The sequence below is a fragment of the Alosa alosa genome, chromosome 11 (genome assembly GCF_017589495.1).
Source record: "Alosa alosa isolate M-15738 ecotype Scorff River chromosome 11, AALO_Geno_1.1, whole genome shotgun sequence".
Taxonomy (NCBI): domain Eukaryota; kingdom Metazoa; phylum Chordata; class Actinopteri; order Clupeiformes; family Clupeidae; genus Alosa; species Alosa alosa.
Window position 1 is genome coordinate 5,869,356 of NC_063199.1, and position 21,025 is coordinate 5,890,380.

The window sequence follows — 21,025 nt, forward strand, 5'->3', positions numbered from 1 at the left end:
AGCACAGGAGGCCTGATGGGCAACTCTGATCTTAGCATCAGACATGGGGCAGGTAAGGGGGTATGCAAGTGGGGTAGGAGGGCAAGAAGGGGGCGATAGCTCCAGGCCTGGGGATTTAAACCTTTACCCCAGACATCGAATGACTCTGGAACAGGGCTGGCGCTGATTTGCGCCAGATCGGGTCCAGATGAGCCATTGGGAGAGTCGGCTGCCATCCGCAGGGATCAAATCCATTTTAAAGTAGAACACACAATCTTACATCTACACAATCACAGGGGGAGTGCCCGGACGAAAAAAGGCATCTAGAAGCTTCTGGGGTTTATAACATCCCATCCTAAAACAGAGACATCTCAGTAACAGCTAACTCCAAACAGATGGGCCTGGAAAAGGGGGTTTTGAGCAAAACTGTTTTTTCTTCTCTTTTATTCATTCCAACCATCTCTTTCACCTGGTGTGTTTGTGTAAGAACTTACAACAAGAACATTGTTTTCTTTCTTTTCTCATAAATACTTTTATAGTTCTTGTTTTGTTGCAACAGTTTTCATATATCCCAGGCAAACATGTTTTAAAAAAAAAACTGTTCTGTTGGTGGACTTCCACTCCAGAACCGGCTGCCGTCAGAGTCTCCTGCTATTGCCAGCTGTGCGTGAGAGAAACATTGGGAGAGCACAGACACTCATGGGTTCACACCAGTAAAATCACAAGACTTTGCCAAGTGTTTGTTTTCCACACTTGATCCCTCAACAAACATCTTTCCTCCATCTAAACAATTTGTACAATCATCTTCTCAAAGTTTATATACACCAAAAAATAAAACATACACGAACGTGCACACGCATACACATACACCAGAATGTATATTAACCAGAATCTATGTTCACTCATACACCCACATAACCCAGAGCACAAATCCACTGCCAATAAATGTGAAGTTATTTCTGAAGCGTGTTCTTGCAAGTTTATTAAGGGGGTCTGTTGTCCTCGCAAAGTGCCGAGCCCTGAAAGCATGCACTCTCATTCTTTTTTTTTCAAATTCAATAAAAAGCACACACCATCCTTCAATCTCCCTAAAAATGCTCTGTTACTCAGAGGAAGTGGTCAGCGCAGCACTCCTGGGAAGGAGAGACCACTGATACAGTGCACTTTAAGAGCCTCTTCCCACCCAGAAAAAAAAAGGAAAACCCACTCCCCCTCCGTCCTTTCTCCCTCTCCCCAGGGCACCCGACTCAAAGCAGGGGTCACAATGTTCTCCATCACCCCCACCCCACCTCCCACCCGGATACTCACAGGAAGTCCTGCACAACACCAGGACGAGACAAGTAGACAAATGTATGCTGAGTATTTGTGGGACAGAGGAAGAGGAGGATGATGGGAAAACAGCACAGCGCTAGTCCCAGCAGAGCAGAGAGGTGGCGGCCCTGCGTCCAAGCCAGACTCCTCACCTTCACCTGGCGGTGGTGTTACATAAGGCAAAAGCCATCCATCATAGGGAACGCTGAAATGATTGAATGAAGGGGTCGTGTCAGGGTGGTGATGTGAGCCAGAGGGTGGGAACCAGTGATGGCAGCATCTGGACTGGATTAAGGAGGCATTGCTGGGAGAGGAGGGGGGGGCGCTGAGATGGTAATGGGAGCTGGGAGATTCATCAAGCCAGCGACAGGGGACGGTGTTTGCGTTAAGGAGACCGCTCGGAGTAGCCGCTCACTTACGTGAGATGGCACACCAGCGGCAGCGTGCCAGAATGGACACCATGGTGACGTTTTGGCATTCGCAAGGGGTGGGGAGAGCAGCCAAACACAAGGCATATTTGTATGTGTCGCAAGGGAAACCAACGCCCCCCCACCCCCATTGCGAAGAGAAGAAAAAAACAAACATCACTGATGCCTGATGAGGGGGAACTGAGGACTTGCACACAAACATGAGACCTCCAGCCAAAGGGGTCAAGAGAGAGAGAAAAAAAGCATGTTCGTCAGAATTCATGAGGCTGTGCGAGAAGGGGCAATTATAGGTTTCATGAGCACCTCCAGATATTTACTTGAGGAAAGAATGTAATTAAACTCCTAATTTAAAGTGAAAAAAAAGGTTTCAATCTTATATAACCTGCAATTATGCCAGGAGCTTTATGTAAGCTGAGATTGTGCTTTTTATCAGATAGGGCATGAGAGACCACTATTCTACTGCCCCTAGAGCTCTGGGCCTCGGAAAGATACGGAAAGCTAGAGGGCACAGCCACAACATGTTGCCTCACTTGTGTTCATCCCACACTGATGGAGAATCTCAGCCAGCTGTGTTGTAGCCAACTAGTCAGCCTAATGCCCAAACACGTCTGTGGAGATATGATAGGAACAATATGATCACAATGGGAGGAGTCCAGGGTTGGATGCATTGCGCACACACACACACACACACACACACACACACACACTAATACTAATACTAATACACACACACACACTAATACTAATACTAATACTAATACACACACACACACACAGATGCACAGGGCACTTTGCTAATGTGCGTGTAAGAGCCGTGAGGGTGTTATTTCTTCAGGTCTGTCTGGTGTGATTAACGACCTTCTCCCTTCACCACCAACCATGCCTTTCTGAAAGTGGGTTTCATAAACACTGATGTGGTCGAGATCAGCGTAATCACGCTGGATTCCCTGCGACGCGGCAAAGAAAAACAAACTGATGCTGCCACTACACATCTCGGCTTAAGGCTCCTTTATCCCAGGATTCATGAACCGCAAATAAACTCCAAATTACTTGTCCCGCCTATTCAAACTAGAAGCGCTTGCTCTGCAAATCCTCGCCATATCTCACTGCTTGTCCTATCAAAACCTGACTGTCAGCTGATGGCAACGTGCCACCTCCATCCAAAGGTTATTAAAACACCGTTCTCCAGTTTAAATAAACGACCAAAAAAAAACCCTCAGCCCCTTGAGTTATGTGCTTATCCACTAGGGGCTTGTGTCTAGCTGTTGTGGCTGTATGTGTGATGTATGGACTACAATTAGAGGACATTGTTCTTTCTAGGATCGTACAAATCACCCACCCAGACTTACAATGTTGAGCGTGAAGCTTATGTACGTAGTGCCACACCTCGCACTTGTGCAAGTCCAGTAAAAAAACTCCCTTCTACCCTTTTTCAAAGGACAAGTAGGTCTGCAGGCATTAGGAAATCTGTCATGCACACCCAAAGGACTCCAATGCCCTGTATATACAGTGTCTTTTACTGTCTGTCTGTGTGTGTGTGTGTGTGTGTGTGTGATGTACAGTATATATATATATATATATATATATATATACACACACTGTATATGCTTGGAAGATATGTTATCTCGTTTGACAAGACTGTCAGGTTGATTTAGTGCTGCGAGATCAATTCAAAAGGGCCTGGTGGAAGGCGTGTCCTGCTCAAAGGACAAGGGCAAACATTGCATCCTATGCTTCCCAAACCGCAGAATCAAGTGCCCACAGCTAGGCCAGATTCCTCCACATCCTGCCTCAGTGTGAACGTGTTGAACTCAGAGTCATTCACTGGGCCATAAGTGTGTTAAGAGTGTATGACTATCTTGCAGGTGTCCTCCTTAGAGCACGCTCTGAAGGCCCGAGCTCTTCGCCCTGGTCCGCATTAAGGGCCTGGATCCGGAGTGAGTGGACAGGAAAGGAGATAGGAGGTGGGTCTCTCTCCCTCTCCCCTGGAGCCACGATCCCTCCAGATAGGCGCATAATGAGAACCAGACCGGTATTCATACCATAACCCCAACCCCCACCCCTCACACTCACACACACATTCCAAAACACACAAACACACAGTCACTTACTCACTCACTCCCTCGCAAACACACACACACACACTCACAAACATACACATATACACACACTCATCTGCTCTCTCTCTCTCTCACACACACACACACACACACACACACACACACACACAAATCCACATTCATTATTCATGGCAGATCAGGCTCTTCATTAAAGTGGGTGGGTATTGATAGGGGTGGGAGAGTGCAGGAGAAGAGTGGCCAGGAAAATGTTAGTCCTGCTGGGGAGACAGAGGAACTGCTCTAACTTTCAGTCTCTCATCCCTCATCCCCCTCTCCTCTGCTCACTCTCTCTCTCTCTCTCACACACACACCCTCCCTACACCCCTCCATCTGTCCGTCTCTGTCCTGTCGCAGCTATGTCCACATGTGTCAGTCAAGTCCCTGGGGTTTTCAACGATGCTGAGCGGGGGGGAGCAATGGGGGTGGGGGGGGGGGTGGCATTGGAGGAGGATCTGGACTGTCTGGTGTACTTACGGAGACATACCCCCTCTTCTGACCCCGAGCCCCAACCCCCAGTGTCCAGCCCCACTGTGCCCCCTCAGGCAAAGGGCTAAAGAGTGCTGCTGAGATACACTAAACAGGGTGTGACATGGGCTTGACATGCTTGCTATGGATTTGCCACTGGCTATGAAGACCAGCATGTGCGGCTTGAGTATGTATGTATGGAAGACTGACTGACATTTATAGTTTGGAGCTCATGTTAAAGCTTTTCCTATTACCATAAATGTTCAAATAATGACACAGGCAGACACTTGCCAACATGCACACACTTACACACACCCCCCCACACACACACACACCAACAAACGCCGCAGAACAGAACAAAGGGGTGCCTCGCGAGGGGATACAAGCTCATAAACAGAGGTTACACCATCACTGGGCCCTGGGGACATCTCTCCACTCAGTGTGAGTCTGTTCCACATCACCGTCCCAGATTCGCAGGCCTCATTAGGGGCCATGGAGCCTGCAAAGTCAATGTGACCTGCCCAGTTTTCTTGGAGAGAGTTGGAGTATAATACTGACTTGTAAATAACACGCTTATGGGAGCTATAACTCACACACCCTACCTGGACACTGTGAATGCTGAAAACAAGGTGTCCTCCACTCCTTGCTACTCAAGCCCTAGGGGCAAAACCTCAACTGTATTCACGCGGTGTTGTTTCTGCACGACACTGTGAAAAGGAATAAAAGATACATCCTGTCTGCATAACTCTTCTGTCAACTGCTTTAATGCCACTCAGCACATGGGTCAGGTGCCTTTTTACTGCTCGACACAATGGCCGCCCGAATCAAAACAAGCGTCACGGCAAACGCTGAAAGGAGATGGAAGAGTCCCACGCGTATGCACCCCCCGGCACACAGGAGGGCAGAGGAGTGCCACATGAGTCAAGCGTAAAAAGCTAATATTTCTGTTAGCACAGGGGTGCTGCAAGTCAGGAGTGATTTATGGCATGTGTGTGTGTGTGTGGTGCTGAGACGCTCCATCAGGTTTGTTGTGCAGCGCCCTTTGTGTTGGCGAGCAGGTGAGGGAGTTTACCTGCTAAGAGAGACAGAGAGAAAGAGAGAGGGAGAGAGAAATAAAGAGAGAGAGATTGACAGTGTGTGTGAGAGAGAGAGGGAGAAAGAAAGAGAGAGAGAGAGCATGAGAGGGATAGAGAGAGAGAGAGAGATTGACATTGTGTTTGAGAGAGAGAGGGAGAGAGAGAGAGAGATTGTGTTTGAGAGAGAGAGGAGAGAGAGAGAGAGATTGACATTGTGTTTGAGAGAGAGAGAGAGATTGACATTGTGTTTGAGAGAGAGAGGGAGAAAGAAAGAGAGAGAGAGCATGAGAGGGATAGAGAGAGAGAGAGATTGACATTGTGTTTGAGAGAGAGAGAGAGATTGACATTGTGTTTGAGAGAGAGAGGAGAGAGAGAGAGAGCATGAGAGGGATAGAGAGAGAGAGAGAGCATGAGAGGGATAGAGAGAGAGAGAGAGATTGACATTGTGTTTGAGAGAGAGAGGAGAGAGAAATAAAGAGAGAGAGATTGACATTGTGTTTGAGAGAGAGAGGGAGAAAGAAAGAGAGAGAGAGAGATTGACATTGTGTTTGAGAGAGAGAGGAGAGAGAGAGAGAGATTGACATTGTGTTTGAGAGAGAGAGAGAGATTGACATTGTGTTTGAGAGAGAGAGGGAGAGAGAGAGAGAGTCTCTGCATGTCTAGACAGGCAGTAGTGTGTGTGTATGTGTGTGTGTGTGTGTGTGTGTGCTTGTGTGTGTGTGTGTGTGTGTGCTTGTGTGTGTGTGTGTGTGTGTGTGTGTGTGCTTGTGTGCTTGTGTGTGTGTGTGTGTGTGTGTGTGTGTGTGTGTGCTTGCCTCTCTCTGTCTCCCTCTCTCTTTTTCTCTTTCCCTATTAGTCATTCTTTCATTCTTTCTTGTTCTATTACTCGCTCAATCTCCCCGCTCACGTAAAACAACAAAATAATTACGTAAGAGCAGAAGCAGGGTGCGCTCAAGGTTCAATGGCGAGTTTGGCAGTGTCATGATAGCCTGCTGTGTGTGTGAATTTGTGTGTGTGTGTGTGTGTGTGTGTGTGTGTGTGTGTGTGTGTGACAGCATGCCCGTGTGTGCTGAGTAGTGTGGCTCTTGGCTTACCGTAAGTGAAGCTGAGGCGCGGGGTGACATCATCCTCGGAGGCCCTGGCCGGGAAGCAGGCCGCCAGGAGTAGCAGGGAGGCCGAGACCAGCAGAGGGCTCATGGCTCGGAACATCCGCATGGCTCCGCAGGACAAGCGCTGGGGATGGGAGGAAGTCTGAGAAAGAAAGAGTGTACAGTGTGTGCTGCTCGGGGACGATTCAGGACCTTTTTGGACTCATGAAGGCCCCTCTTTCTTTTTCTTTCTTTGCTCAGTCTTTTTTTTCCCCTCTCTCTTTCCGTCAGGTTTATTTTTCTCCCTTCCCCCTGTTTTTTTCCGGTAAGGGGGGCGGTGAGCAGTCCCAGCGCAGGCGAGGCGTGTGGTGTCGGAGTAAACAGTCCCCTGGAGTTCCTCCTCTGGTGCGCTGGATGATGGCGGTGATGCCCAGAGCAATGGCCTCTCCTGTCAGAGGCAGCCTCCCATGACACCTGGTCCCATGCGGCGAGGCTTCAAACACTGGTACACACTGGCCGAGGGTCTGCTCACAAGCCTGAAACCAGGAGTGAAGAAGAGATATAAGACACATAGCATAACACAAAAATGAGACAGAAGCAGGCTTGTGCAAAATTCCAGAATTGAATTGAAACTGGCTCTTAAATTCCAATTCAATTTTTGAATTTTAATTGCATTTCAATTGAGGTAGCAAACAGGAAGCAGAATTGCAATTTGAATTGTGCACAACTGGACAGAAGTGCAGTGAATTATCTCTTTGTTTAGGCCAAACAGCAGGTTATTTTTGAGTGATGTGGAGGCCACAAAACATTCTCCTTACAGGCAGTTCAGACTGAATACTGCGGAATGCGACTGGATGCATCTTTGCACACATCAACATGATTTCTGGATCTTTCTACAAGTCCCTATTAATTCACATCAGCCAAAAGGTCCACTTTCAAATAGCACAGACAAAACCAGGCCAGAGTGTGGACTTCAGTGAATCACAATGATTCATGCCCGGGGGCTGTGCCAGGTTTAGCCGATCCTCTCTTTTGCCTTCAGTGTTTAGGCTATGGCTGACCTTTTCCCAGCCTGGTAATGTCTGAGTCTGGTACGTCTGGGCAAAGGTTTGAGGTTCAGTCGCTAACTCTTCTGTGGTAAATAAATGCCAGCAGGAACCTCCTGTGGGCACTGATTTATAAAGGCTCCACTCAAAGCCAGTCCCGAGGGCTCCTGTTCCTGGTGCTGGTACTGGAGTCGAGGTCAGGTTAAATCTGATAGTGTCAAACTGCACCCATGCTCCCCTTAGGCGGTGCTCTTTACCTCCCCCCCCCCCCCTCTCTCCCCTCTCTCTCTCTCTCTCCATGTGCGGTATCTTGTGAGCCGTACGGGTGTGTCTAAATGAGCTGTGACAGGAAACAAGAGTATTTCTTGGAATGGCGTGGCTACTTGTGGTTTCTCTTTTTGAGACAATGAGAAAGGTGTTTCCCCCTTACTGCAGGTAACAGATCAGCTTTCAGTGACCTCGCCAGCTGTGCCCGCTCCTGGCACCAGATACAGCACTGGTTACATTAGGCTTTTGCCAGCACCCTCCCCTCGTGTATTTCCATGTAAATGAAAGAGAAAGAGTATGTTGCAGCTCTACTGTACAGCCGTACAAAAGCGCAAACGCCCACGCCACAGTGAATTCCCACAATATTGTTTCCTGTATCAAAGAAAGGAGGCACTGTTCCCATACTCCATGTAATGAGTTATATCTGAGTAGATGCTTCCATTACTTGAAACAAGCACATACTGCATATCACCATAAAACCCAAAAGACCACCTATGAAAATGTTATGTTGCAATTACTTGAGACAGCAATACAGACATGACACGTTTTCATCTGTTAAACCCAGAGGGATACTTTGGCCATGTTCTAACTATGGATGTATGGATCCATCTATGGGTATGTGTATGTTCCATTTGACCTCATCTGCCACCCGCCTCCACCAGGCAGATGCTGTACATGTGGTTTACCGCAGGACCTGCTAAAAGGTCAGTAAATAACTAGCATAGTGCTACATGAGAGATACAGCATCTACAGTGACGCCGTGCAAGGTTATCCGACCGACGGCCCTGTCGATACGATGCGTCAGCGCGGCGGCGTTGGAAGTGGTTACTGTTACTCTGACCGCGGGGGTCAGTCTCTTAAATCAACCTTAATGAGTATCCAGTTCGGCCCATTTGTGGCGAATCAGTCGATACCAAATGCTAGCGATACTATTTTTGCGTTTTATCGGAGTGGCTCTTCCCTGCCTCTAATGGAGAAGTGGTCATCTGTAGGTCATCGGGTTTCCACTGAAGTAATGCTGTTTCAATGGGAGAGGAGGGATTAATGAATAGGGAGCATTGGCGGATGGAGTCTGTATTAATTATGGGAGGTTCCCAGATCAAAGGCCCTCTGCCTCTTCTTACCGGACATCATATCCCCTCATACTCTTCTAACTATATTCTAGAATTATAGGATGATGTACTCCATTTTAGAAGTCCATTAAGCTAGGCCTATTCTATTAGTTTCAAGATTGTGAAACATTTCTACTGATATTAAGCTTGATCAGTGAGTGCTACTACAAAATCACCCCGTCACATTATTACACATTACCGTGAGATTCATTCCTTTATGACCTTGACTACTTTGAATGAAGTAATGACCCATAACTTTCCATAGAATTGCTTGATCTGTTCAAGAGAGAAATGACTAGACTAAAACTTTACAGCAGTTCATAGACATGTAGCATTATCCTTTGATAACCATAATCTGACGTATGGCAAAATCCATAAAATTCATACACATGCAGTAATAGCATGTAAATCCATATCTGCTTTATGACAAGTCCTTTTTAGGAATCTTGCCATCATTGTAAAGGTAATATTGGTCCTGGCTCTGAGGTGAGGGTAATGAAGTTATTTACAGCCGGCTCTAATGCAGAACATTACTTTTCATGAAGCCAATGCCAGAGCTTTGTTTTTAGATAGCCGCTAAATTATAGGTCATAAATATTCAGCAACATCAGGAACCACCCCCCCCCCCCCGGTTATTTAACAGACCACAGGGTGCCTTCCATATTTCTGTCAGATGTTCTCAAGCAGAGTCCGGCAGCGGCAGAGTGCAGCAAGGCTGGAGACGTGGGAGGCAGGAGGCACTTAAGGTGTCATGTAAGGAGACAGCACTCCCAGAGATGACTGCCTCCTCCTCTCACCCTCCTCATCTTCCTTGCCACCTCCTCCTCTCCTGGTGACATCAGCAGAAGTCATCTCCCCTGACCCCAGAGACGAGCCCACAGGAGACCTTTGGAGATCTCGGAGGCAGATTGGGCTGACGTCACCTTTGACATAACATAACCCCTTACATGACTTGCCCATGTTTATGTAAGAATTAAAGATATGAAAGCCCTTTGGTTGGTTGGGTGTTACGCTAACAAACCTGCCTGTTCTGAAAAAAAAATAATATTAGCTGAATCAGAAGGCTGTGAGTACCTTACTGCAACTCAGATGTGCTGTTGTGTTTTACACTGGCTTTGCAGGTTGTGCTTTTACTCATCTGGCTGAAGCTGAAGTAAGCTACGTGGGGGAACAGCTCCAGACAGCTAGATATTTTCTGAGTTTCAATATAACATGGTGCATATGAAAGTCAAGCTCTCTGAGCCTAAACATCACACAACAGCATTATGCCTACAACCCAGACTTCTCTACTCACAAGGTCGTTCCTCCCCTCCAACCGCTCCATATGCTCGGCGTGGAATGGGCCATGCCACGGTCAGAGCCACAGACAGAGCCAGCCACACTAGCAGACGGGGCCTGCACAGCCATCATTAGCCTCCGCGAGCAGCAAATTGGAGTCGCTTCCCAGCTGACCAGGTAGGGAACACAGCCTCATTAATCCAACAGAACAGAGAGTGAAGCCACCCCATAATGCATCTGGACAAACTTTTGTTGGGGCACGTGACTTGCGTGACTTAGTGACGGCTGGGAGGAGACGGTGAGGCCCCTCTCTCCCTCTTTCTCTCTCTCTCGCTCTCTGTCAACGCAGAGATTTACATGTGATTCAGTGTGCTGCACCTTTTTCTACAGGCGGATTAATGTCTATGCCATGAATCATCATATTGTCCTCACTACTCCACTTCTCAAGTGTGCGCTGACGGATTGCGCAACACTTTGGTGCTGCACGTCCCCTGTGCTATAGAGTAAACAAACAGTGACATTAGCACATTCATAATTTAAATTGAACTTGTCCCCTTTCATCTGGATGAATGCAAATACGTAACAGAATACACTGGAGTTAACCTTGGTCAACGTTACGTAATCCCTCAGATTTTTCCCCTCTATTACGTATTAAGGGGTATTAAGATGAATTCCACGAAATGTAAAGGAATCTTGGCTGATCAGAGAAGCAGATACACAGAGTACTTAGAAATCAGAGTACTGCAGAAATGTCACTTTAAATAGTTTAAATATTTTATATATTTTCCATTTAATTCAAAGTTCTCATGGCAATATACTGCAGCTGCAGTCTATACCCCAAGGTAAGTTTATTATAATTTTGTGAACTAAACGTGTAAATATCACTGGCCTCTCATGACATTGGTAAGACTTCCAAATAATCAATCATCAGGGCAGCTAATTTGAGAGGTCTTTCTGTGATTGGTCTGTGTCAAGGGTTTGCTCTTGCTGGACATGGGCAGCTGGGGGCCTAAGAGGTTCAGGCGATTGGCCATGAATCACAGTGATCTAGCACAACACTCTTTCTGCATTCTCCAACCTGACAGGTCAGGGTAGCGCTCTACACACAACACTATAGCCAATGCATCATTCACAGGGAGAAAGATATAAATACAACAGGACAGCCATGGACAGACCAAAAGAGGCTGCAAAGCACATTTACACAAGCCTGATATGACAATAGACTTAACGTCACAGAACACCTCTCAATAACTTTTATTTTTGCACTATATTGCATCAGACCACAATTGCAAAATATTTCAAGAGATAATTTGATCAAATTCTTTAAAATGCTGCAAAACTATACGCATGCTACAAACTGAGTCATATTAGCTTGATTATATCATGGGCATACTACAGTGGATGAGTAGTGAGGCGGATCATTTCCTGTCTCTCATAAATATAGCATTGGCCTTACTACAGCAACAGGTGTCCTGAATATCGAGTTTGTCATCTGAGATGGAATAGTGTGTGTGTGTGTGTGAGTGAGAGAGAGAGAGAGAGAGAGAGAGAGAGAGAGAGAGAGAGAGAGAGAGAGAGTGTGTGTGTGTTTGTTCAGATCAAGATCAAACCTCTCTTTGTATTTCGGGCTGAAATTGTGTCTTAATGAGTGATAAATAACACCTTGCTGGCTTCGGCCTCATCTGAGAACACACCTGTAAACACAGACACTGGGACACCTGCGCTGAGTCACCTGGGGGTCTTACACACACACATTCACAGATGTGGCCTTTCACCACCTCCCCCCTCCCCAAACACACCGCCACCCCTGGCCCTGATCCCCCCCCCCCCCCCTCCCCTCCCCTCCCCTCCCCTCTCCCTCTGCTTCTACATGCTGATACACTCAGCTCAGATGTCTACAGTATGTGTGAGTGAGTGTGTATAACTACAGTGCAAGGGTGTGTGTGTGGGTGTGGGTGTGGGTGTGTGCCTGAACGATATGTGGATTTATGTGGGTGGGTGTGGGATTGTGTTTGTATCAGTGTGTGTGTGTGTGTGTGGGGGGGGTGCAGGAAGCAGATGTGTAACAGTGTGGCTGTGTCATCCGTGTCAAAGTGAAAGAGCGCACCCCGCATGTGAAGAGAGAGAAGGTGATTCACTGCCATCCACATACAGGGTGGCAAGCAGGGGGTTATTTTGTCACAGAAAGCTGCACAGATCTAAAGATACAGCTCGTGAGTAAGAAACGTGGAATGGCTTCCCGACTGAGGTACCAGTATTAAGTCACGGTGACTAGTGACAAAGCCATTTGTGCATGTCCAGGTTTGACAACAAGGTATGATAAGCACCTAGTCCACTCCAGTTTCAACAAGAACTCAGATTGTTCCGTCTCTTTCAAACCAGCAGTCATGAGTAGTGACACAGTCACGTATTTCACAACATTCATTCCTCCTTCTCTAACCGATACAGCCCTGTTCATATGGTCTGGGCCTGGCGTCCCAGATTTGAATGGAAACTATGAAAAGGTGACCGACATGGGGAGGACAAAGCTCCCTCGATCCTCACCGCTGCCATTCCAAGTCTCTCCTCATCCCCGGGCCCAGCTTTGAGTAATTAATGGACGATTCCTTCCTGGGTGATCTGCCTTGGTGTAATTATAACCATATGCTATTTTCAAAGACGTTTAATTGCCTAATTAAAATGTTATTAAAATGCTGGCTCAAGATGGAAGGCATTTTGAACCCAGTAGTTGTGGCTATATAAAAATGGATCTTCAAATTTCCCCTCTTATCTGTTTCACGTGTGGGTACATTTGGTTTCAGTCGCTGGCACCTCCAGTCACAAGGAGGAATTCAAAAGAAAGGAGCAGAGAGAGAGAGAGAGAGAGAGAGAGAGAGAGAGGGGAAAAAAAGAGCCGTTCCAGCGGAGCTCACAAAAGCGTGTCGGAGAGAGTCATGATAGATTAATGTAATATATGGCCATGAAACTGGACGGAGATGTTTCATCACCTCCTCCTTTTTTAATCCCAATTACCTAAAACCAGAACTGCTGTCAGAAGTGCAAATATTGGCAATATCCCCACAATATCCGTCTTCTTATAACCCCCCTTCGCCAGTTCAACCCAGAGTCCCCCCCCCCTCCACCCACCCCCACCCCTGCACTCCGAGCGAATTTCCATCACAGATGTGGAGACAGCCGATGAAATGTAGCGGAGTGGCGGACCAGTCGGAGCATCTGTGCCGTGCTATCGCCATCAGCAGAGGGAGAGGAGGGTGAAGAGGAGAGCAGCTCTTCAACGTGGCTGAGAGCAATAACAGATTTGTTCCGCAGACGGAAAGGTTAGCGAGGACCTCGATCCACTTGAGGAAGGGTTTGAGGTGGGGGGTGGGGTTGCCGGGGTGGAGAGGGGTGTCAGTGACTCGTCAGTGGCACGGTGAGTCAGTGAGCAGAAGGGCAGAGGCATGTGATAAAGAGTTACTTATCTACCGGAGTAGCTCTTATTCATCTAGTTTCTCCACTTCTGATCGAAAGGCAGCTACTACAAGGATAGAAACAAAGCTGGGATGTGTTATCGGAGCAAATACTCTGGGGTTTCCCCATCAATCTCTGTACTTTCTTTCAGAGTTTGCACAGTTTCGAAATGCATTCATCACATTTGATGGAACCATAAAAGGAAGGGTGTGAGAGGAAGTTGCAGACATTATCTATTTGGTTACGGTAAATGGGCACGGTCAAGCAGAGGTGCGAAAACAACATGAAGGCATGATCAATCATGCAAGGCCGAGCTACAGAGCTCTGGTGGCACTGTTTCTTTGGACCCTCTCAGGCTGGTGTGTTATGGCCTGGTGCGCAAAGACAGAGAGAGAGAGAGAGAGAGAGAGAGAGAGAGAGAGAGAGAGAGAGAGAGAGAGAGAGAGAGAGAGAGAGAGAAGGAGAGAGAGAGAGAGAGAGAGAGAGAGAGAAGGAGAGAGAGAGAGGAAGGGGGGCAGAGGAAAAGGAGAACTGGCAACGCTGCTTTCTCTCCCCTTGGTAGCTTCCCCCAGCCTTTTTTCCTGGCAAAGTCTGCCCTGTCAAAACACATCAGCCAAGGTCTTAACTTGGATTAAAACCCCTTCGTGTGTTGTCATGAATAAAACTTAATAACACAGCCAATGTAGATATGCTGAGTAAAAGAGCTGTGAGCAAAAGAACGAGGTAGCAGAGAGAGTGGGGGCGCGGGGTGGCTCGATTCGGTTAGCACCCATGACCTCTTCCACGGAGTCACCAGGGAAAGCCTGTTGAATTTTTAATACACAAAAGCCTAAACAGAGACTCTTTTTTTTCATTATTCTCTCCCTCTGTCTGTCTATGTCACAACCAGTGGCATAAACAGTGTAGTGTCAATTTGCACCCTTAAGCTAGTCATCTAGCATCTGGAGCCTATTGATATTTAATATCAAGTGTGTCACAATAGCTTTGCTCATGGTTCGATCTCCAATAATCATGTTGAGAACAGAGCACTATGGATGAAAATATGCAGCCACCACTGAACACTAGGTTGGAGGGCGGGCAGCGTCACTACCTCACCCCCCCCCCCCCCAATTCCTCCCCATTTATTTATCTATTAATTTATTTTGGGGGGGGCAATCAGCAAATGTCAGGACTCTCTGGAGAGTTTGGCATTCAAGACAGTGCGTAACACAACAGTGCTTATGATGCTGCAAACACATTTACAGTAGCCCATTAATATGCCTGCTACATCTCCCACTGCTTCCCTGAGACCTCCGCATTCCCTCCCTGTAAAATTCCTCTATTGTAATTCAAGGAACACTATGTTTGTTTTCTAAATATTGTATGATTTGCTCACCACCACCATCTCCAAGAGGCAGCTGACATAAAAGACCCTACGCAAGTTATTGCCCAAGTAAATAATGCATGCTGACATTTGCTTTGATATACAGTGTGAATAGAATACAATTACGCTGTTTACTGCATTGCAAATGCAATCTGTTTGCACAACCAAACTCAAAGAGAGGAATGCATTTTATGCTCCTTATTAAGTGGTCATCTCATTTAAATCTCAGCTGAACTATATTTATCTCAGTGAGTGGAGATTCGGTGTGCTTACACTTTCCACACAGGAAAATTGACTTTGTAAACAGTAAGTATCATATTCTGGCTCTGGTATCCACCTAATCCAACCAGTTATAGGAAGGAATAACAAACAGCTAGCCTTCTCTTATTTAACACTCTTGATTAATGGTGTGACTACTGTATGCTCATGGTACCCATCGCACTGGATGTACCCAAAAATATGAGCAAGCCACAAAACCTCAGGGTTACTAGTAAATCATATTGGTCAGCCAGTGTTCTTGCACCAACAAATCAAACATGTTGATAAAACAACAGGCCACATCGGACTTCGACCCTTATCTCTGTTAAAGCTCTGTCTGTCATCGGCAGCTGTTTCTGTAGTCAAGGCTTTCCTCTAGGAGAAGCAGAGCGAGAGGAGGGGGTATAAAGCACTCCCTGCCACGCAAAGCACTCCGAGCTGCTCCAGAAACTGTTGGAGCAATTACCATGTGAGACGCTCTTTAAACGCAGCTCTGGGACTCGAGATAAGTGCACAGTGGGACTGTGGTGGTGGTGGTGTGGGGAGGGGGTTGATTGGAGGGGAAGGACGTAGGGCCAGCCCTTCACACTCTAATCCTGACTTGCCCTTGGTGCAGCGCTTTCCCCCCTCTTCCTCTGCTTCCGTGCCGGTGCGATGGTGAATGAGGGCTCATGTGTGTTAATGAGCTGGGGCACTCAGCACAGGAGTCGGACGCTCAGACTGCGGGATCACTACGCCCCACCAGCTTCCTCTCTCCACTGTGTGCTCATCACATGAACTACTGGAGAAGACACAAACTTTCATCATGGCAGTCGGGGAATCTATCTTCATCATTAGAAAGCACAACTCCGGTCTAAGAACAACCTAGAGTCTATTTTTGGATTATAACATTATAAATGTTGAGGTAGTGAAGCTGCCCACAAAGGCTATGCTATATGCTTTTTAGTTGTAAAAGCATATTCCGGTCTCACTAAAACCTGCACATGTTAGCATTGTTTTTAACAAAGGTTTACACTCACCATCATCTAAAAATAGACCCTTGGTTATTCTTCAACTGGATTTGTCCTTTAAAGGAAATCTGTGTGTGGTTATAGACACAACCACTGCTTGAAATAAAACGTCAGCAAAACACACTGGAACTAGTTGGGATCAGATCTGGCTCAAATTGGTGCCAGATCTGAGATAGATCTGTTCCAGCACCAATCTTTATCTGAGGCTGGGAGCTATCAGTGTGAGTACGGCTGACTTAATCAAGCCCGAGGTTCAAAACCATCCAGCCTTCCAAACTGTGTTATATTTCAACTGTGACTGTTTGACTGTTCTTGTTCCGTAGGTAAGAACAGATTGTTACTGTTTGTCTGTAAGATACACAGAGTGCCACAGTGTCATCTAAACAGCTCTGTTGAGTTTCCCAGCAGTGCTTCTCTGGCTTCTCTGGAACAGTTGGCCTTCCAGTGAAAACTGAAGTCAGTGCTCCGAGGATTTTTTTTTTTCAATAATAATGGATAATCATCGCTCCCAATCCTCCACATTTAAAAATAAAATAAATAAACTCAGCTGCTCGGAGCTCAGCGATCTCTTTGAAGGCGTCTGCGAGCTTTTCAAAGCAGACACTGAAATGTGCTTCTGTGCAAATTCCACAGATTTCCTCTGCCCCCCCCCCCTCTTGAAGCCTGCTGAAGAAATTAGTCTCAGCTCCGTCGGCGAGCGATCGGGACATTATTGCATAGCACACAGGTGAAGCGCTGGAAAAGTAGCCACGGCTGAAAAACTAGGTCATGGACTGTTTCTCCACCCGCTCGCTCGTTCACTCCTGTGCTAAATGTTTCCAATTGTTAGGATTATCTTGCCATCTTGCTTTATGTATTTACTGTTAGGGCAATATTTGGCCCTGATACCCTAAGTGCTGATAAGGCAAGTATGGTCTGGGAATCGGAGTTCACTCCTGGTTCCTGTTATGCCAAAGTTGCTGACAGTGTGGTAATGGATGGACTCTTTGTTGAGAGGGAAAATGACAGAGTTTGGCTTCCAAAAAAAGGTCAGGTCAACGTGCCTAATATCTATACATTGTTAGGTCAGATTTTCCACAAGAAAGGCGTGTGGAGTCATTGGCAGCACATGGAAAAAAGTTAGACTTGTTTTTTCAACATATCGACTTGGGTCCACTCCCTGTATTGAATTCTTCATCTGTGTCTTAAGAATGGCTGACGCCTCCTTTCACCCAGCTTCTGCACATAATCAGTATTGACGTACTGAGATTTCAGTCCCTTGGTCACACCACCAGTGCTCACGCATCACACAAACAATAGCTCTCGTTTCAAGTCATGACTCTTTACCTAGTCGGAATGCATCTCCCTTTCTCTCTCCCTCTCCCACTCGGTCTCAACTTAATTAGACACGGTGTGCATTCTCCGATGGCCATAAACAAAGACGAGTGACTGTTTGGCGTTGAAGTCCACAGAGGGAGGAGGGACAGGCTCTGCATTCCTGAGGACGGACACAGCGGCCAAGGTAGCCACTTAGTGTGCGGGCAGGCCTGCAAGAGCCATTCATCACTGGACCAAAGCCTATAGAGCGCTGCCCTGTGACAGGGCCAGTGACACGCCTGTTCCCCTCCTCAGGACCATCAATATCCCTTCCTTCACTCCGGGGGCCGCTGAGGGACATCTCCTCCTCCTCTTCTCCCCTCTTGGCCTCCTCACTGATGGATGTCTGTCTCTCGATGGCAGGCGCTTACAGCGCTATAGCGACCCTGCTTCTCCGCTCTGCTTTTCCTCGCTCCGGTTTCATGCTTCTGCAGAGAGAGGCCGGCCAGCCGGCCGGCCGGGCGGGCATGCAGACCGGCTGGCGTGAGGAGCCAGGGAGAGCTCATCACCTCCAGGCCGCATCCGTCACTGCCGCAGGTCCACGCCTCTGTGCCCGCTAATGTCTATCATCGAGCGCATCCCACAGTCCCGCAGCCCCATTCCACAGCTCTGTCCATCAACTCGCTGTGCTCAGCTCACCCCAGAAGAAGAAGAAAAAAAAAAAAAAAGCATGTCTGCCTATGCTGCTCTCTGCTGTCTCCAGTAAATCCGCCTCAGGCTGCATGCTATATAGAAACACACACAAGCTAAACATATGCAAACAAATCAATAAACATTGCATTGAGATGGTGTGGGTAGCTTATGATGTCACTGATCTGGGGAATAATCTAAATGAAATACTACTTCCCGGGCAATAGCTAATAATGCAGAGGGTCTGGATGCTGTTTGGGGAGGACCAGGCTATCTGTGCATCCATTTTCACATCTGTTCAAGAATCCTTGCTCCAGATGAGCTACAAATCAGCTATGAAGCAAGACTGCAAGCCATGTGTGCAGAAAGGTTGCTTTTGGTGAGGGTGGAGGCGAGACAATCAGGCGCTTGCGGCATGTTCTAGCCGACATTGGCCCATCTTATCACTCACATGCTTGGTCTCAAAGGCTAAATTTGACCTCTGTGTCGAATGAACAAACAATCCTCCCTGAATTAGGTTTCAGTGGGGGTGGGGGGGTGAGGGTTGTGGTTGTTTCAACCACTGCTGGAAATTTCTCCTCAAATCAATAAAGTGTGATCAATAATGGCTGGCGCTTCAAGCTGTTTACTCAGAAGTAATCTGAGTGCACTGTGGACCACAAGTCCACACAGAAAACATAATCAGTGACATGCAATTTCTAGTCCGATCGTAACTTTTGTGAGTCAAAGTCAAAAATCAAGAGACACAAACATCCCAGCTGTTTCCTGGATGCCAGCTGTATGCAATGTCATGTAAATTCAGAGTAATCTGGAGAAGCTGAGCTTTAGAAAACGGGGCGTTACAGTTGGAGCGACTTCTCTGCCACAGCAGTAAGTCAGTCTGAGCAGTGAATGATAAGAACCCTCTCTTTTAGCAGCAGATGCAAAGAAATGCTCTCTAAGCTGTTTCGGGTACAATTCAAAATACCCATTACAGTGCACAGATTGAATCTCAGATTTTTTTTTCACAAAAAAACTTCCAAAAAACAGTTCCAACTGACTATGCAAAAGGGGGGGCATTGCTTATTTTAAATGTATTGACCATCTCACAGTATTTGCTGATTTATATGCTTCTCTAATGCATGTCCGAGACAAACATGCAAACACACACACACTCTCTCTCTCTATCTATCTATCTTTCTCCTTTCCTCTCCTGTTCTCTCCACACACACACACACAGACACACACACACACACACACACACACACACACACACACACACACACACAAATGACATATTCTGAGATGTGTGTGGTAATTATCACACCAGACTGGGAACACTAACACCCATACTCTCTGACACCGCCCCTAACACACACTCACTCACACACAGTTACACACACACACAGAGGCTCTTTGCTGGGTGACCTCCCATGAGGGGACTAAAAAGAATGCTGGTCATTCCTGGGCCCACGGTCACTGGAGTCGTCAAGACAGCGGCATCTCAGCCATGCCTATGATCCTTGATAAATCCTTTGCGTCTCAGATATTTTGGGTGAATTCCTCCCAGCGGTGCCCGTCAGTTCAGACAACAAGCGTTGACCCCATTGGCCCGTCTGGTCAATCATCCATCAAGCCAAGATGGACACCATTAATCAAAAACGGTCTAGTTGTTTAACTCAACTTGACCAGTTCTTTTTTCACCAAACAAGAGAAGGGCACCATAAAGACCATGGCACACACAGAGTTGTAGAGTTTCTCTTGCACTATGGAATTTTCTTTTCAGGCAGAAATGGAGTGTGCTAATCAGAATATCTTACCGAGATACTACATGCCATGATCCTGGTGCTCTACTGTTCCTGGTTTTCTACTTCTTTCCTGCAGTCTTGTGAATACCACTCTGCAGAGGAAGCGCTCAGATTGATCCTTTAAGGTGGCTTAACTTAATGACTGACTGACTGACTGCTCTATTTAACCAGGCTTCATAGGGGGATTTGTGCAGTATTGAATGCCAGCTCTGAATGCCATTCAATGCCAGCTTCTTGGCTGCAGGTGTATGTAGGCCAGCCTCCGGTTAAACTCTGTCACACACACACACACACACACACACACACACACACACACACAGCCTAACTGCACAGCAGTATTCCTGGTGTGTGAAATATACTGTTGACAGAAGCTCAGTACATCCAAAAAAAGGGAATATACACTCGCCACTGAGTTCATTGATGAAACTTCTTTTGAAATATTATAAATGTGCTAGTGGCCAGCAGCACAGACACACTGAGCTCTTAACACCTGGCCAGCCTGACATGTTGTTTACTAGCCTGGGGCAGATAAGGAGCTCAAAAGAACCCTTGAAGTCCTAAAGATCCCTGAGATATCATCAGCTTGGCAGTGCTGCGGGTTATCTTCACGTCGAGATCCAACCGTCCGCGCCAGATAGGTCCCAACTGCGCCCCGGGCCAATGGGATGTTGCTTCATGAGGGCAGAGATCTGATGTCATGGAACGATGGGAGTGAAGTGAGGTGTGGGAGCGTGAGCGCAGAAGCCCACATCGCCAGCACTTTTTTTCACTAAGCTCTTCTTTCACCCACTTTTGCAACCTGTGCCTGCACGACCAGGGAGAGAAAGGCAAGGACGCAGCCCATTAGGCAACATCATGCCAAACCCACAAGACGATCGGAAAGTGATCCTCCGGGACAATGAGTGGTTGATGCCTGAAGGCTTAAATGCATTTATCATAGTAACCCTGATCACTATTTTTTATATTCCTAGCGTAAATATCCGATATGCAGTTGAGATAAT

General features: G+C 47.0%; 1 protein-coding gene across 3 annotated transcripts in view; it reads right to left on the reverse strand.

The window, feature by feature from the left end:
• sema4ba (sema domain, immunoglobulin domain (Ig), transmembrane domain (TM) and short cytoplasmic domain, (semaphorin) 4Ba) overlaps positions 1 to 21,025 on the reverse strand; it is a 65,039-nt gene that overhangs the window by 24,587 nt on the left and 19,427 nt on the right. For 2 of the 3 annotated variants that reach the window (XM_048256964.1, XM_048256963.1), the window contains exon 2: positions 6,474 to 7,003. In XM_048256964.1, coding sequence (XP_048112921.1) covers positions 6,474 to 6,594 — 121 coding nt within the window. In that variant the 5' untranslated portion in view covers positions 6,595 to 7,003. Of the gene's footprint in view, positions 1 to 6,473; positions 7,004 to 10,186; positions 10,718 to 21,025 lie in introns of those variants that run through there. The other variant, XM_048256965.1, reaches the window with a different exon arrangement.